Source organism: Phascolarctos cinereus, unplaced genomic scaffold (assembly GCF_003287225.1).
Source record: "Phascolarctos cinereus isolate Bilbo 61053 unplaced genomic scaffold, phaCin_HiC Scaffold_2;HRSCAF=192, whole genome shotgun sequence".
Lineage (NCBI taxonomy): Eukaryota > Metazoa > Chordata > Mammalia > Diprotodontia > Phascolarctidae > Phascolarctos > Phascolarctos cinereus.
In genome coordinates, this window is record NW_027555625.1 from 213,267,998 (window position 1) to 213,286,464 (window position 18,467).

General features: G+C 39.4%; 1 protein-coding gene across 1 annotated transcript in view; it reads right to left on the reverse strand.

The window, feature by feature from the left end:
- The window catches only part of LTBP1 (latent transforming growth factor beta binding protein 1), a 467,907-nt gene extending 463,009 nt beyond the window's left edge, over nt 1-4,898 (reverse strand). The window contains exons 1-2 of the mRNA XM_020972349.2: nt 4,268-4,898; nt 3,206-3,276 (exon numbers count right to left, since the gene is read on the reverse strand). Of these exons, the coding sequence (XP_020828008.1) occupies nt 3,206-3,276; nt 4,268-4,803 (607 nt within the window). The 5' untranslated portion in view covers nt 4,804-4,898. The remainder of the gene's footprint in view (nt 1-3,205; nt 3,277-4,267) is intronic.
- Between the last annotated feature and the right edge of the window lie 13,569 nt (nt 4,899-18,467).

Genomic DNA, 18,467 nt, shown 5'->3' on the forward strand with positions numbered 1-18,467 from the left:
CTGACAAGATGCCTAAAGGGAGAATGTGCCTATTCTTCTTCTGCTGCTCTAGAGAAAGAGAAGTAATAGGGTAGGTTCCACAATATCCAGACTTCCTTTGCCCTCCTAGATCTGAGAATCTATTGTGTTCTCAGAACACTTTGGAGAAGGAGTATTCTTCTACTGGGTGGCTATTCTCTCCTCTTTCCATGTCAGCATCGGCAGCAACATCTGCAAAGTTATTTCATATGTAGTTTTTTTTTTATAAATACTAATGAATACATATTAATTATTATAGGATCATGATTTAGAGTTGGAAGGGACTTAGAAGTTATCTGGAACTCTCTCCTTTTACAGATGACCCAGAGAAGTTAGAAAACTTGACCAAGATCAGACAGACAGTACGTGGAAAAATTGGGATCATATACTGTTTGTTCCTCTTTTTTTATCCACACAGTGAAACAACTCCCAGGTTTGAGGCTACTTGTGTTACATTAAGTTTTTACTATGTGTAATTACTATAGAATTTGGCAAAATGTTTTATCCAGGATAGATATTAATTCCTATAATAACTATTGTGTTAAACTGGGCTTTTCAAAATGGATAATTTTGATTACATTAAATTGAAAAGGTTTTGCACAAACAAAGCCAATGAAACTAAGATTAGAAGGAAGGTAGAAAATTGGGAAAGAATGTTTACAACCAGTCTCTCTGATAAAGGCCTCATTTCTAAAATATATTGAGAATTAAGACAAATTTATAAGAACACAAGCCATTCCCCAATTGATAAATGGTCAAAGGATATGAACAGACAGTTCTCAGATGAAGAAATTAAAGCCATCTATAATCATATGAAAAAATGCTCTAAATCGTTATTGATTAAAAAAATGCAAATCAAAACAACTCTGAGGTACTACATCACACCTATCAGATTGGCCAACATGACAAAAGAGGAAAATAATAAATGTTGGAGAAGATGTGGGAAAATTGGAACACTAATACATTGTTGGTGGAGTTGTGAAATGATCCAACCATTTTGGAGAACAATTTGGAACTATGCCCAAAGGGCTACAAAAATGTGCATACCCTTTGATCCAGCAATAGAACTTCTAGGGCTATATCCCAAAGAGATCAAACAAACGGGAAAAGGACCCACATGTACAAAAATATCCATAGCAGCTCTTTTTGTGGTGGCAAAGAATTGGAAATTGAGAGGATGCCCATCAATTGGGGAATGCCTGAGCAAGTTGTGGTATATGAATGTAATGGAATACTGTTGTGATATAAGAAATGATGAAGAGGCTGACTTCAGAAAAACCTGGAAAGACTTATATGGTCTGATGCTGAGTGAAGTGAGCAGAACCAAGAGGACTTTGTACACAATAACACCATGTTATGCAATGACTAAGATTGTTAAACTGAACCTTTCTCAGCATTATGAGAATCTAAGACACCTCCAGAGGCCTTGGGATGGAAACTGCTGTCCACATCCAAAGAAAGAACTGTGGAAGTCAAATCGCTATCACTTATTTTTACCTTCTGTTGAGTTTTGTTTCGTCTTTCTGATGGTTCCTCCTATCGGTTTTAATTTTTACTTACAACTTCACTAATGTGAAAATATGTTTAATGGGTATGTAAATGTAAAGCCTATATCAGATTGTGGGCCATCTTGGGGAGGGTGGGGGGGAGGAAGGGGGAGAAAAATTTTTAACTCAAAAACATATAGAAGTGATTGTTGATAAATCAAAATAAATTAATTTTAAAAAATAAATAAATAAACTAGGCTTTTATTGTATGTACAACTTAATATATTAGGAAATAGCTGAAATAAAGCAGATAAGTGTAGTCTGCCATTTTAATTAAAATTTAACCTAAAATATGGATAAGCATGGGGACCAGGAAGGAGAGAACATTTCTGATCCAAGGGTTTGTTAGAACACTATAAGAGAGTCAGCGTGGCACAGTGGATAAACTCCACCTCTGACACTTCTGTGTGACCTCAGGCAAATTACTACACCTCTCTGAGTCTCAGTTTCATCATTTGTAATATGAGAGGGTTGGACTAGCTGGCCTGTAAAGTCTAGTCTGGCTCAAAACTAATAACAATAATAAATATCAGAAGCTTGACCCCAGAATCATCCTCTGGACTGCCATTCACTTCTTGTTAACATGACCAAAATAACTAATCTACTCTGGACATGAACTTTTCCCAAAGTCAGTTTTATAAATATCCTCCTTTTTTTGGGAGGGGGGAACCAAAAATTGAAAGCAATTTTCACCATTTCAATGTGTTGTCTATATTGCACTTTGACTTTCATTTGAGCATGCAAAACCGTTCCTTTAAAAATTATATCCCTGGAGGAGAGAACAATAAATCAAATTTGTTTTACTTTATCCCAGTAAACAAATTTAAAAATTAAACAGTTTCAATCCGTGTTCTGCTGACTGCTTCAAAAGAAGTGCAGAGAATACCTACAATGTTCAAAATTTTTCAAATGAAAGGAAATGCCTTTATGTTTAGTATGTTTATTGCATTGGATTAATCAAGAGGAAGCCAAGGAGACCACTTCCCCCAGTCCTTTAATGGCAAGCTAAAAGGGCATGGTAGAAGTATTTGATCCTTTCACTAAATTTAGAGAAGCCCCACAGGAATACCTATCAGTAGATTTTGGAGCACCGATGACTAGTGCATCTTGGGAAATAATCAGGGCCTCATGTCTGGCAGATTTTTGCTGCTATTTTCAGGCAGCTTTCAAACTGCAAACGCTTTATGATAGTATAAAAACACTGCCTAGAAGGTGGTATCCCCAACTTTAAGAAATGTTTTTCATCTGTTTTCCCCATATTGAAGACAAAAAAAGCTATTGGTTCCATAAAATGGAAATGTATTTGTATTTTCCATTTTCTGACTTCCCAGTTATGATAGGATGATTAATGATTCAGTAAGGTGCCATGAAACCAAGACTGACCCTTGGGTGGAAAGTGACATTTCCAAAGTATTGCTGCTATACTGATAACAATAATTACCAAGACCCAAACTATTTCCTGAGCATTAATGACTTGCTGGGGTTAATGACATGGATATTCAAACTATCAACATTCCCCAAAGTAGCCATTAGTCCCTGGGAAATGATCCCTGCCTGGATCACTGTTATTCTGCTCTACCACTGCACAAATCCACTTCTCATACAGGTTTTCAAGGCAAGTTGTGTTCATGGCTACTTACGTTTGGTGCACCTCTGGGAGCCAGGGGCTTTGCTCCAGCCTTGACAGCACTGCCCTCCACAGACATTCACCCTGAAATACAGCAATGGTAGGAAGTAATCCAGCAGCAAACACTATCATTCTGCCCTCCCCAAAACCCAAACTTCAAAGAGTTTTTCCTCTAAGAGCAAAAAAACCCTGCCTCAGGGGAGGCCTAACTGGTTATACGAAGTGCCCAAAAATTAACTGCCAAAGGGGAGAGGATGGTAGAGCAAGGAAGTGAGGAAGCCAGGGAGCCTTAAAGAGAACTGATTCTCCTATAATGAATACCGGCATTGTAAAGGAGAAAGAAATTAATAGTAAGAAAACTGTTTAAAAAGGAAAAGACAAATGTTAGGATAGTGTTATTATGAGAAGCAACAAATAAAATAAATTTTGTTTCAGAGATCATAGGTTTAGAGAAAGAGTTCAAACAATTCTTGATATATCATTCTTTAAAAAAATATATCCTTAATCCCTTTCTCCCCATCCCCACCATTCATGTGACGTTTCTACACTGAGAAATGCTGAATTAAAACTAGAAAAATTATCAGTAACAACCCTTCTCAGTGAAATCGCCCCTGCGGACTGCACACAGGTGCAGAAAACATAAAAGCCCTAAGATGGGGACGCCTTAGATGTTAGGAACTAACTAGAATAGAATTCTAACTAGCTAGAATAAAGTTGGCTTGGGGAGGCAACGTGTAATGACTTCATGTTTTACACCCATAGTTTAAAGCAGTTATTCAACTTGAAAGAGGTTATATCCCAGGCTGAAATGCCTTTTTGTATTTCTCCACAGCTCAGTAACAATGAGTATGCCCTGCTCTTATCTTCATTAAAAGTAACTTTGTTTCTCTGGCTTTCATTGCATCCTTCCTGGCTCGCTGAACGGCAGAGAATGGTGCTTGCTCACAGCCTCTGTGTACAGGCCGGGTGCTTCTCTGAAGTTTGCTCCCAATTCAGTAGGGGCAGGCTGGAGGGACCTCGGCACACACTTCGACAGAGAGGTGTTAGGAGAAAGGGAGGGAGGTGTTTGCCTTACCCGGGCAGCTGTTGCTTCTGGTGAACCTGCAGGCTGGAGCTGGAGCTGCTGCTGTGGGTCTCCTGTTGCAGTTTGGAGCGCACAATGTGCCTGCCCGGTTTGGTAAACTGCCCCTCCGGAGGGTGGCCAACGGGCTTGGGATGGTGCTGCACGCCGGGGCCCAAGCGGAGCGGCTGCTCCTGCGGGGGCTGGGGCTGCCGGAGAACTTGCACGCTTGGCGCGCTTGGTTTGCTCATCCTGCGGGTCCGTTCTTGTGTGCTAGTCGTCGAGCTCCTGCTGCTGCTGCTACTGCTACTGCTGCTGCTGCTGCTGTAGCGGGTGTTGAGCGCAACGTTGAAAGTTCTCTGCTGCCTCTGATGCCCTCCTAGAGGCAAGGCAGAGGCCAGTTGCCCTGGACCCCCGACGACCCCGGTGTCAGAGGAGCCACTCTGGCCGGGACGTACCACATAGGTGATCTTTCTCACCCTGCTGTGCACGGAGGACGCGAACACCCCTGCCCACAGCAGGAGCCCCCACCTGATCCAAGTCACCTTCATGGCACAAGCCGCTCGGGGAGCGGGAAGGGGACCGACACTGCACACACGGGGTCTCTCTCTCTCTCTCTCTCTCTCTCTCTCTCTCTCTCTCTCTCTCTCTCTCTCTCTCTCTCTCCTCTCTCTCTCTCTCTCTCTCTGTCTCTCTCTCTCTCTCTCTCTCTCTCTCTCTCTCTCTCTCGGTTCCGTCGCTCCCCTACCCTCTCCCCAGGACTGGAGCGCAGCTCCCACTCAGCAGCGCGACACGGTTTTCCTTCCGAGCCTACCCCCGCCCCCCGCCAGTGTGCACAGCTCAATTCTCCCTCCCTCTTTTCCCAGAAGAAATGCTCAGATCCCAAAGTTGTAGCAGAGGCGAGAGAGGAGCAGCTCCAAGGAGGAAAACATGCTCAGAGGGGGAGAGGGAGCTGTAGGGGGAAGCCGAGCCAGCTCCAGACCCCGGCAGAGAGGGGCGAGTGGGAGGGGGCAGGCGTGGGGGTGGGGAGCCAGGAGAAAAGAGGGGGAGGGGCGAGGGCCGGGGGCGCGCAGAAGGTACAAGCTGAGACTGACTGAGGGCTCTCCTGCTCTCTAAGGAGCAGATGTTTCTGTAGAGAGACCCGTAGCCTGGGTTCTTGAGGGGCGTCAGAGGTGATGGGACTATGGATTTGAGTGTATTTGTGAGTGAGAGAGGGCGGGAGGAATCACTCTTTGGGGCAGTCCCGGCTGGAAAGTCTTTTTAAAAGTTTCTGTGCAAGTGAGCTGACTGTCAGGTCCGAACAACCAATCTCTAGCAGACATGACGTCAGGCAGTAAAGCCTAATTGGGGAGACCGTGAGATGAGCGAGCGATCGCAGCCACAATACGCTCCGCTCCGCTCCGCTCCGGCTCCGGCGGCCGCCGGGCGGCTAGAGTTACCCGAGGATCAGAAAGTCAGATTGAAGGGATTCTCCCCACGGCGCCTCCCCACCCCCGTCCGCCCCACCGTAACACATACACACTTCTCCCCCTCCCCCACCTCCAATTGAGGACAAAGAACTCAACAAAGTCACTGAATGGCCCTTTTCTTCTTAAAGGCTCCATTTGGAAAATCTGGGGAAATGGGGAAGTTTCTTATCAGCGTTTCGAACAGATGCTCGTCCAAATGGCATTATTACAAGGGCTTGTGTGGGGGTGCCCGAGTCAAAAGCCCTGTATAGGCCACAGGAACTCTGCTGGAAGGTAGCATGGTACTTTGAAGAAGAATGACCTTCCTCAATGAAGAGGAAGAATGGACCTGGGTTCTAATCCTACTGTCTGTGTGGGTTGAAGGCCTCTGTTTCCTCATCTGTAGAATGAGGGAGTTGGAATGATTGATGTCTAAGATCCCATCTAGCGCTATATCTGTGATCCTATCTTTGGAAGTCTTCTGAGCCAAGAGTCTAAAAGTGAAGGTTTTCTATGAACTAAGGTAGTTCTAGTTTAGTGTTATTGGAAGGAGGGAAGAGCAACACCAGCATTTGAATCCTGGCTCTGACACAATGATTTGTGTGACATATAAACTACTTGACAGAGGCCAAATCACTTAACCTCTCAAAGCTTCCATTTCCTCTTCTGTAAACTGAAGGTGATAGGTACTTGTGCTACCTACCTCAAAGGATTATTGTAATGAAACAGCTTTTTATCAACAAGCATTTATTAAGCACTAATTATATACCAGGCATTGTGGTAGGTGTTGGGGATAAAAAAAAAAGAAAGTCATAGGATCATAATCCAATGTTGTTGCTGTTGTTGTTGTTTATAGAAGAAAAAACTGAGACCCAAGAAGGGTTAATCGACTTTTGTACAAGGTCACACATAAGCATTGGAAGTGGAATTTGAAACTAGGTCCTTATGCCCCTACAGCCAGTGTACCATACTACCTCAGGAGATTATCATGGGAAGTAGTATGTGCTCATATAATAATAGAGAAAATGTATACAAAGTAATGGGGGTAGGGGGAGCTTGAGTGAAACACTGGTGCCTATGAGGGATCAGGAAGGGTCTACACAGGGCTTTGTGCACTCTATACATGTAGCTGTCATTTCCACTAATGTAGGGAACTCCCAGTATGTAAACTCCCTCCAATGATATACATCATCAAATGGTCTGTGACATCATTTGAGATAGTAGCCAGCAGGGTGGGAGTGTGGAGGGAGATGGACTGAAAGGTTAAGTAACTTGCCAATAGTCACAAAGCTGGTATGTGTCAGAGATAAGATTTCAAGCCATATCTTCTTTATTTCACTACTCTGCCCTTTCAGCTATTAAAAACAGCTATCATTTTTACATTTTTCCCCTTGGTGCCCTAATCCTCAAAGAGCAATTATTGTAATTGGGAGAGAAAAACTTTTATAGTAAAGCAAAGAGAATAAAGGCTGTTTGTCCTTTGCCTTGTTCTCCACTGTTAGACGATAGTCAAGTTTTAGTCCAGTACTCTATGGGGACAGATCCAAGAGCTTAACATACCTTTATGTCCTTGTTCACAATTAATTGTCAGGTGGATGGAATACATAAATCCAGATCACCTCTACAACCTAGTTCTCACATACCTCTCTACGTATTTCATATTTTGTACTCCTTGTCACATATTCCAGTCAAACTGGCCGATTTAGACAAGCCAATCTCCCACCTCCATGCCTTTGCAGAAAAGGTGTCGGGTGTCTGAAATGTACTCCTCCCTCTTACCCCCACCTCACAGAATTCCTAGCTTCCTTCAAAAGACATTGCTCAAATGCCACTCCTGTGAGAAGCCATTGCTAATTATACTGTTAGTAGCACTTTCTCCCTTTGGAAATTACTTTGTATTTACTTTTTATAGATTTTGTTTTCACTGGGTTGGGCACTATGTTGTGTCTCCCTCCCTCACCCCACCTCCAGTAGAATATAAGGTCCTTGAGGGCAACAACTGTTTAATTTTTGCTTTTGCATATCTGGCACCTCAATCCAGTGCCTTGAATTTTAATAATTCCTTTTCTTCCCTCCTCCTCTCCACTACCACCAAATTCTCCCCCCTTAATAATTTCCCCATTAAAATTGAGGGCACCACCATCCTCTTAGTCACCGAGGCTTACAATCTAGGTGTCATCCTCAACTCTACTCAGCCTCTCTCAACTCCCCCTTGTCCAATCAGTGATCAAGTCCACCTTCATAACATCCCTCATAGACATCGGCTACTTTCCTTTCACCTTGCTGCCATCATCACCTAGCACCTGGACTATTACAATAGCCTTCTGGGAAATCTCCTTGTCTCAAGTCTCTTCTCACTCCAATCCATTCTTCACTAAGCTATGACAAAGAAATTTTGTTAACAGCTATCAAATTGATTACCTCCACCTCCTGGCTTCCCTGGCTTCCTTCAGATCTCTGATAAAATCCTACCTTCTGCAAGAAGCCTTTTCTAGTCCTCTTTAATCTTAGTGCTTTCCCCTCTAAGATTATCTCCAGTTTATCCTTTCTATATCTAGATTGTCCATAATTGTTTCTGCATTGTTTGTGGCCCATCATTGTTTATTGCATGTGCAGATAACACACACATTGTTCCCTTCATTAGACTGTGAACTCCTTGAGAGCAGGAATTGTTTTTTGCCTTTCTTTGTCTCCCCAGGGTCTGGCACAGTGCCTGGCATATAGTAAGCATTTAATAAATGCTAGTTAACTGACTGACTGGATTAAATTAAATTGAAAATCTATAATGCTATATAATGTGTAGTATGGAAAAAATTTCCTACCTACAACAAAAACCTACCCCTTCTTCTAGAGGAAGATCTATGAAGTGGGCCACTTAGTGGTTTCTATCTATAGATTTTTCTTTTCTAGCAGAGAATGCATAGTGGTGGTTGAAAGGAGTACAAAGGAGAGAGGGGAGTAAAGACAATATCAAAGACCTTGAGATCTTAGAGGACTGGACCAGTACAGGAAAGACAAGAGCAGGAAAAATACTCTTTAGATCATAGAGAGGGTCAGCAACTGATGCTTCTAATCAACCCTCACCTCCCTAAACCCTTAGTTGGGCCAATAAATTTCTATTATAAATAGCTCATAAAACAACAACAAATAGCAAAGAAATTGTGGATTGATTAAAAAGCCTGGGGAACCCAATGGATGTATATTTGCCTGTGGGGAGTGATTATCCTTATCTCTGAGCAGAAAATCTGAATAAAATGTTTACTGTTAAAAAAAAAAGGACCTCAGTACTGTCAGTTCTTTAATGATCCTCTCTCTCTCTCTCTCTCTCTCTCTCTCTCTCTCTCTCTCTCTCTCTCTCTCTCTCTCTCTCTCTCTTCTTTCTCTCTCTCTCTCTCTCTCTCTCCCCCATCTCTCTGTCTGTCTGATTCTGTCTTTCTCTTTACACACACACACACACACACACACACACACACACACACACACACACACACACACTAATGAGGAGGGGGAAATCCCACCAGTATAAACAACTTCCCATATTTATTTACTTGATGGCAGGCAGTAAATCTCTATCATAGTCTACATTTCTACATTCTGCATGGATTTGGATATAACAGGAGATTAGTGTGCCCCCTAAAACAAAGGTATATAGATAAAAGCCTATAACATGAGTGCTAATCCTTTCCCTGAGGGCCCCCCTACGTATTTGTATACATAGCAGATAATGGGGAAATACCATATGCATTAGGAAATAGACTTTTCTCTAATCAGATTAACACCCACAAAACATATGTGTGCCTTATGCCATAAACATAACAAAAATAACAATTCCTTAAGAAATATGGCATTATACATGCTAAGTATACTTGTTAAGGACGGTGACTCTAATTCCAAAATATTGAAATCACTAATATTTTGAAAATCAAGTCCCAGTTTCTGATAGGAAGTTGGAACAGTATTTGCCAATTTAATGCCATGGATCCTGAATCCAAACCTCCTGGTGTTCAAGATCCATTTACATTGGCAAAATATGACTTCCTGATTAAAAAAAAAAAGTCTAACAATCTTACAAAATTCCTTGGGCTTCAGATGGTTCTTACCAAACAATACTCAGATGAGCTAAGTGTAAATGAATCAGAAAAGTGTATTATATTTCCCATTAAACACACACACAACAGATGGTTTTGAGGATTAAAAGAAAAAGAGACTAGTAAACCCATTTTAAAAAAAAAAGATTTTGCAACTATTAATCCAACTCAAAATACAGCCAGCATTACTCATATCTTTGCTATTCTTTTATTCAATCAATAATAATTTGTTAATCTTATTAATTAACTGAGCACCTTTCTATACTTAAATAGGGACAATAGAAAAAATTTAATTTAGAGTAGGAGACCTGGTTCAAATTCTGATCGGTAAGAAACTTCAACTTTATAAGACTCAGTTTGTACAAATCTAAAAAGAGATAGTTCACCTGGTTGACTTCTAAGATCTAAATCAGTGATCTGAAAAGAAATTAAATCAAGGTTAGTGACCACCTATGTTCAGATTTCGCTCCAATCCCTAATATTTTCTCTAAATCCATAGGCTTGGGAAATCTATCCAAGGTCTACTTATAGATTCATCAAAAAATTCTAAAGCATTGAAAAATCAAGGCAAAAGAAACAGGAAAAGGGAAAGAAAAAAAGAGAAAGAAAAGAAAAAGGAGTAACGAGGAAGGGAATAGAAAACAAGAAGGGAAAAAGAAACTAAAGATGATCTTTAAGGTCCCTTCCAACTCTGGATTAATGATCCTCGAAATAATGTCACAGATTCTGCCATAAGCTTCTATTTGAACATCAACTTGAATATCCAACCTCAAATTCAGTATGTCTAGACCTAAATTTGTTTATCTTCTCTCCATTTCTCTCCCAATAAGCTCCCCTTCCTCATGTTGGAATCATAGAATGTCAGAGCTAAAAAGGACCTTTGAGATCATCTAATCTAACACTAACATTTTATTTTCTGAGGCTCAGAGAGAGATCAAGTGATTATCAAAAGTCACCTTAAGTGGCAGAGCTTGTGATTCAAACTTGATCCAAGGCTTACCGTCTCCCACCATGTGACCTTTAGTCCTCTATGACTCCATCTCCCCTCATCTAATTAAAATATTGTGTTGATTCTTACTTCATATTTTTTTCACATCCTCCCTTTCATTTTCATTCCCACAACCATATTAGACTTCCATGTTTTGCATATAAACAACTCAGAGGTAGTGGGGGAAATGACTTGCCCAAGGTCATACAGGTTTTGAGTGGTATGGTCAAGATTCAAACCCCAGGGCTTCTGACTTCAAGTCCAAAATTCCTTCCACTTTACCCCAGTTGGAAATTAGAGTTGCAGGACTATAGTACAGAGAGAATGGAAGCTAGATGTGCAGATTTGAGGGTCATTTTTATTGGACTTTTGTGACTAGAGTGAGATCACCAAGGGAAAGAACAAAGAGAGAAGAGGACAGAAGTTTAGAGCAAGTCCTGACACTTTGGTGTCAGGAGTTCGAGTTCTCAACAATGAACAAGGAGTTTGGATGGTAGAACAAGAGCCAGGAGAGCAGTGTCACAGAAACCAAGGGAAAAGAAATCATCCAAAAGGAGGGGGCAGTTCACAGTATCTACTGCTATACAAAGATTAAGCAGAATAAGATCTGAGAAAAGACCCCAAGATTTAGCAACGAAGAGGTTATTGGTGACTTTGAAGAGAACAGTTCCAGAAGCCTGGGGGGTGAAGGTAGGGGTTGGGTTTGGAAGCTAAAATTCAAAGGGTTGAGAATTCACTGAAATGTGGTGAGAAAATGTAGATGACTAGAATCAGTGGAAGAAATAATGAAGAAGAAGATGATGATGATAGCTAAAATTTATATAGCAGTTAGTATGAGCCTATAAGTGGCCACTACACTTCCAGCCTGGTTGACATATAGGGGGAGAAGAAGGAGAAGGAGAAGAAGAAGAAGAAGGAAGAAGAGAAGGAGGAGGAGGAGAAGGAGAAGGAGGAGAAGAAGGAGAAAGAGAAGAAGAAGAAGAAGAAGAAGAAGAAGAAGAAGAAGGAGAAAGGAGAAAGAGAAGGAGAAAGAGAAGAAGAAGAAGATGCTGCTGCTGCTGCTGATGATGATGATGACGATGATGATGAAGGAGGAGGAGTCTTTTGCAAAGTAAGGTTGTGGGCTTCTGCCATGGTTGAGATGTGACTTCTGAGAGCAAACAGCAGCCAGTTCATAAGCCATAAAAGAAAGTCAGTCTCTTTACCTTATTTTTCTCTTTTTTCCAGTATGTGTATTTCTTTTTATATACATTTATAATCTGTCCCTCCCCTCCCATTTAACAAACAGATGAAAAAACCCTCATCATAAAAATTCATAATCCAGGAAAATAAGTTCCCACATTGGCTACATCTCCAAATACATGTCTTACTCTGCATTCTAAATGCATCTTCTCTCTGGAAGGAGGCAAATGTTGTGATTCTTATTCAAACTAATGGATTTGTGGTTTATCATTGCATTGACAAAAGCTTTAATGTATTTCAAAGTTTTTCTTTTCTCTACAATGTTGTTGTCAATTGTAGAAATTATTTAATTCTGCTCACTTCTCTAGGCACTAGTACATGCAAGTCTTCCTCCAGTTTCCTCTGAAAGTATTCATTTCATCATTTCTTACAGCATAATAACATTCCATTATATTCATATACCATAATTTCTTTAGCCATTCCCCAGTACATGAGCACCCCCTTAATTTTCAGTTTGGGGCTATTACAAAAAGAGCCATTATAAATATTTTTATGTATAGATCTTTTTCCTCTTTCTTTGATCTATTTGAGGTTTAGGCCCAGCAGTGGTATAGTTGGATCAAAGAATATGTTCCTTTTAGTATCTTTTTGAGCAGAGTTCCAGAGTGCTTTCTAGAATGGCAGGACTAATTTATAGCTCAATTGCAGCAGGGTGTCTGTCTTCCTACAGACATTTGCCATTTTCCTCTTTTGTCATCTTTTCCAGTCTAAGGGGGTGAGATGTCAGAATTGCTTTAATTTTTCTTTAGTTATTGATGATTTAAAACATTTTTCAAATGATTGTTGATAGCTTGGATTTCTTCCTTTTAAAACTTCTTGCTCATAACCTTTGATGACTCATCTACTTCAGAATGATTCTTAATTTTATAAATTTGTGTCAGTTCCTTACATATCTTTAATAGGAGATCTTGATCAGAGAAACTTGCTACAAAGATTTTTTTTTCCCAACTGACCTCACCCTTCTCATCTTAATGATATCAGATTTGTTGGTGCAAAACATTTAAATTTTATATAATCAAAATTGCCTATTTTATCTCGTGTGATCTTTTCTATAAATTGTTTAGTCATGAACTCATCTCCTATCCATAGGTCCAAAAGGTAATTTCTTCCTTCTTTCTCTAATTTGTTTATGATGTGACCTCTTACATCTAGGTCACATGCCTATTTGGAGCTTATATGGTGTGGGCTATTAGTCTGCACCTAATTTGTGCCAGACTGTTGTCCAGTTTTCCCAGCAGTTTTTGTCAAATAGTGAGTCTTTCTCCTAGTAACTGGGGTCTTTAGATTCATTGAACATTAAGCTAACTATATTTGCTTGCTGCTCTGTGTTGTGTGTCTAACATATTCCATTGATCAACCTCTTTATTTTTTTAACTAGTACTAAATAATTTTAATGATTGCTGCTTTGTAGTACAGTTTGAAATCTGGTACTGATAAATTTACCTTCCCACTTTTTTTTTCATTTTTACCCTTGACAATCTTTACCTTTTGTCTTTCCATGTGAATTTTGTTATTATTTTCTCTATATCTATAAAATAATCCTTTGGTAGCTGGAATGGTACAGCACTGAATAAATTAATTTGTGTATCATTGCCACTTTTATTATGTTGGCTTGACCTACCCATGAACAATGAATGTTTCTCCCATTATTTAGACATGTCTTTATTTTTGCAAACAATATTTAATAGTTGGATTCATATAAATCTTGCATATATTTTGGTATTACAACCTCAAATATTTTATAGCTTCTGTAGTTATTTGAACTAGAATTTCTTTCTAACTCTTCTTGATGGGTTTTGTTGATAACATAAAGGAATTTTTCTCCTTATAGTCACACTTTTTTTTTAAACCTAAAACACTATTATTCAGCCTCATCACTCAACTTACTCAGCAGACTTGGTTTTGAGTAACTTCTGATCATTCCAAAAAATGTAACTGACTCTCAGAAATCCCTAAGATTTTTTTTTACATAAACTGCTTTCAAATATGTCTTCTTATTACTTGTATATTTGATTTATTTAACCAGGTTGTAGGATTTTAACTCTATTCCTATTGAAATATGGCATACCTCAAGGTCAGTGAGCAGTTATCCAGCTAGCTATAAAATATCCCCAAAAGGAAAACAATGTTCTCATTAGCCAGAAATTAGCAACATCAGATTTGCTTCTATGTGACACCTTTGCAAGGGGTGACAGAACAGAATCTACAGACCATTTAGTCAAAGAAATTTCCTTCTCCTTGTAAGAAATTCTAGGTTTCTTATGTGCTGCAAAGCAAGAAAAACAGGAGGCAAGTAGATGGGAGCAAGGGGAAGTAGGCTGTTTAAGAGGTAGTATCTTTTAGTATCCCTCTCAGCATTAACTTTAACATACTCAAATACTCAGATGGCTCTATAACCTCATTGATGTGTTTTCCCTTTTGTCTTATGGATGACAACACATCCATGCCTTTTCCTCCTGTGGGTCTGTCATTCCTGTCCTCCCATGATTTCACACAAAGGAACTACCTAGTTGTGTGCTGGTAAACTTTTAACAACTGGCTCTCCAAAAAACTACACACATGAAATACTTTTAAATTTAGTCCGCAATATGAGTGCTTTCTCCATCACTTTACATGAAACACTTTTCAATTTAATCAGCAATATGGGTACTTTCTCCATCACTTTCCTAAATCTACAATCAGCAAAACAAGAAATCAAGCCCTGATTTGGAGCATTTGCCAATTTCCAACGTGTAAATGCTGAAGCTGACATTTTAATAAGTGGTTCTCTCAAGCTTCCTTCGGACTAACCACAGCATGGTAGGAATCTTCTATATTTTCTTTTGACGTCACAAAGGTGCCAATGATGCACATAGGTTTTTTAAAAAGTTGTCCTCCTTTTTACTATGTGACCAGCCCATCTGTTTCACTCATATATTTCTCTGTTGTCACACTCTACTTTGATTCTCCCAACTTTATGCCTCCCTGTTAGGAATGTATTAGGTCTGTTTCCCAAGATGATTAGGGAAAAAGGAAAAGAACTTATATGTTCTAAAATATTTATAGCATTACTAGCTATGTGACTCTGGGCAAGTTACTTAACCTCGATTGCCTCGCCAAAAAAAAAAAATTCTGCAGCTCTCTTTGTGGTGACAAAGAACTGGAAAATGCAGGAATGCCCATCAATTGGGGAATGGCTCAACAAGTTGTGATATATGATCATGATGGAATGCAACTGTGTTATAAGAAATGATGAGCTCGATGACCTTAGAAAAATATAGAAAGACTTGCATGACATGATGAAGATCAAAATGAGCCAAACTGAGAGGATGTTGTATACAGTAACAGCAATGCTGTTTTAAGAACAACTTTGAGTGACCAAGCCATTTTGATTATTATAAATATCCAAATTAACTACAAAGGACCTATGAAGGAAGGTACTATATGCACCCCGAGAAAGAACTAATAAATACAAGTATGTATGGTAGGGTTTTACATGTATGTATGTATACATACACACACGTATTTGTGTCTAATAGTAGCCATCTCTAGGGTGGGGGGGAAAGGAGTGGAAAAAGTTCTATGATAACATTATAACATATTTAAAAGGAAAAGCAAGTTGTACATAATAAATTTACAGTTTCATGTGCAATCCTCTTTTATTCTATTTTACTTCATTAGGGAAAAAATGCTTATTTTATTTCTTAAGTTATAATAAAAAAAGATTTTAAAAATAAAGGCCTTTAAAATTGTGGATCTCAAAAAAAAGTAATGTACTGTAGCCTACTCATATTCACCATGCACTTTTCCATTGCCCTCTGAGGGACTTGTTTTTGTAATTCTTCAGAGACTATAACATTCTATGTCCCACGGCTATATAACATCACAAGAATATCTGCATTCAAAGAGTGGTCTTTTTTTCCCAAGAAGTTGTTGTCACTAAGAGAACTTTGCAACTTCTCAAAGGCAATCTAGTCATCTTTTTCCCTGCTAAATTCTGGGCCCTTTGTAATATATACATATATATATATATATACACACACACACACATACATACATATACACTTACATATAAGTATATTATGTTTAATGTATATACGTATATTGATGGATAAGGCTTATGGCTTATCCATCTAACTGCATATCATAGTCTGAATCCTATTATTCTTCATCTGATTGGGTGTATATTTAGACCAAGTTCTTTTGAGTGATTATGAATCTAATCCAGAAAATTCTGCCATACTCCAAGGTTTGATGCAATCAACACAATGTCATCCACAAATAACAGCATCTGGAGGACTTCACAGTCTATAAGGAATTCCTCTTTGACTTAGATTCTATGCTGGCTTTCCTCCACGATGCTAAAGAATATCCTTAACATACACTCAGCCTCTTAGGCATGGTTGCTATAAATGCTATCTACCCCTAAAGGGTATTTTTCTCAGCTTATTCCCAGGCCTAATTATGGAGAAACAAGCAAATGAAATACAAACCAGAGTTCCCTGATCTCACTTGTTGTTTCTTTTCTTTTAATTATTAATTTTTAAAAATAATTGTTGTAAGAAAAATATGGCCACCTAAGAGAAAAGTAACAGCACCAAGCCCAAACTTAGGCTTTTCTCTCTGCTGACCCCAATAAATATATGTGGAACAGTTTTATTTAAAATGTTAGGCTCTCATGCAGGCAAACATTGGGACCTTTAGACTGGCAAAAACTCATATATCTTAATCCATGTGGTCTAAAGGTTGCTCTGGGAAGCATGGCCTGCACACATTAGATTCTATTGGCAAAGTTCACTCTAGTCTACTCTTGGGCACCACCTCACCTCACCCCCACCACAGCCGAGGGGGAAGCAAGCTTCAAACAAAGTATACACCCTATTCTTAGTCTACCCAAACTACAGAATTAACATAATCAGTATGCCTAATAATTAGATACAGAGTTTGGGCACCAATTACGTTCTGAATAACAACTTAGGTGCTTCATTTTCTCATTTCTAATTTCTTCATAATTATAAATATTCTCCTGTTTAGCAGAAATCTCTGCATAATACCTTGCCCTTCCTCATCTAGCCAAGTATTTATGTTTATGAATTTGTTCTTGTGGTTGAAAGTCCTACAATTACATTCTCTTCCTGAACCCAAAATTCCTTTCTGATTAAATAACATAAGCTTTCTGTGGTAATTTTCACATGGCATTAGTCCTAACAATATTTTGCACTTTACTCCCTTCCCCACTTTGTTGACGAAGCATTCATATCTTTGGACTTGCCTTGGAGTAACATATTTCATGCTAGCTTAGGACAACAGGATTTTACTGGAAGGATCTATAGTCCAACTTCTCCATTTTTTTTTAAAGAAAACTGGTCCCAGAAGATTAAGTGAGTTGCCTAAGGTCACACAGTCAGTCAATAAACATTTATGTAATTGGGGCTTATCAGAGCATGTCCAGATTGCCTAAAACAGAGACTGCTGCATCCCCTACCATGTGCATGAGGGGTAACCTCCTTCGATTGGCTGCCCACAACTTTAAAACTGACAAGACTGGGCCATTCACTTTCTGTTGCTTTTTTCAACCATTTTTATCAGCTGTGTCCAGAGGATGAAGATCACAGCTGAATCACAGCATGGACCCCATGAACTGAACTAGTAAAAAGGGGAAGGACTTCCTTCTCCTAGTCCCTCTTTTGGCCCATTTCAAGAAATGGGCTGGGAGGGGTGTGGAGGGGAGAGGCACTGTTTGCTTCTGTTCTACGTCTTTTGTCCTCAGCTTCAGGTACAAATTTAAAACAATAATCCGCACATAGAGAAAGCTTCAAGGTTTGCAAAGTGTTCTCTTCTATCATCTGTGATGAATGCTGATACTTCATCCATTTCCCAAATGGTTACCAATGTGATTTATTTTTTAACTTCACAGCAAACTTTTATTTCCTGAATGGGTTCTTAGGATCATAACGTAACAGATTTTAGAGCTGGAAGGTACCTTAGAGATCCAAGCACTTCATTTTCTGGAAACTGGAACCTAGAAAGGTAAAATGATTTGCCCAAAGTCACATAAATACCAAGTGGCATAGCCTGAACTTGAAACAAAGATCCAGTGCCTTCTACTGCCCTGTGCTGCTTCCTTAACTGTGCAACATATTGGAATTGGCATCCCATGTCCATGCTTGCTATATGGTTACATTGTAGCTAACCCATCTTCAGGCAATTTAAGGCATCAAGCTCAAGAATTTGATATATAGGCAAGAGATTGGTCTGGAGATAATGCATAGCTTGCTGCAACCTGTCTATAAATTCTGTCTAATTGGATATTATAATTTCATAGTCTTATTTACATTTTTAATTACCCTATTCTGTGTTACTGGACAAGTGATTTATTGCATGTTTGTTTAATGAACTTGCTTTGCTAGACTGTAAGCTCCATAGGAGCAAAGACTCCTTCTTAATTATGATTTTATTTCTCCAGCACC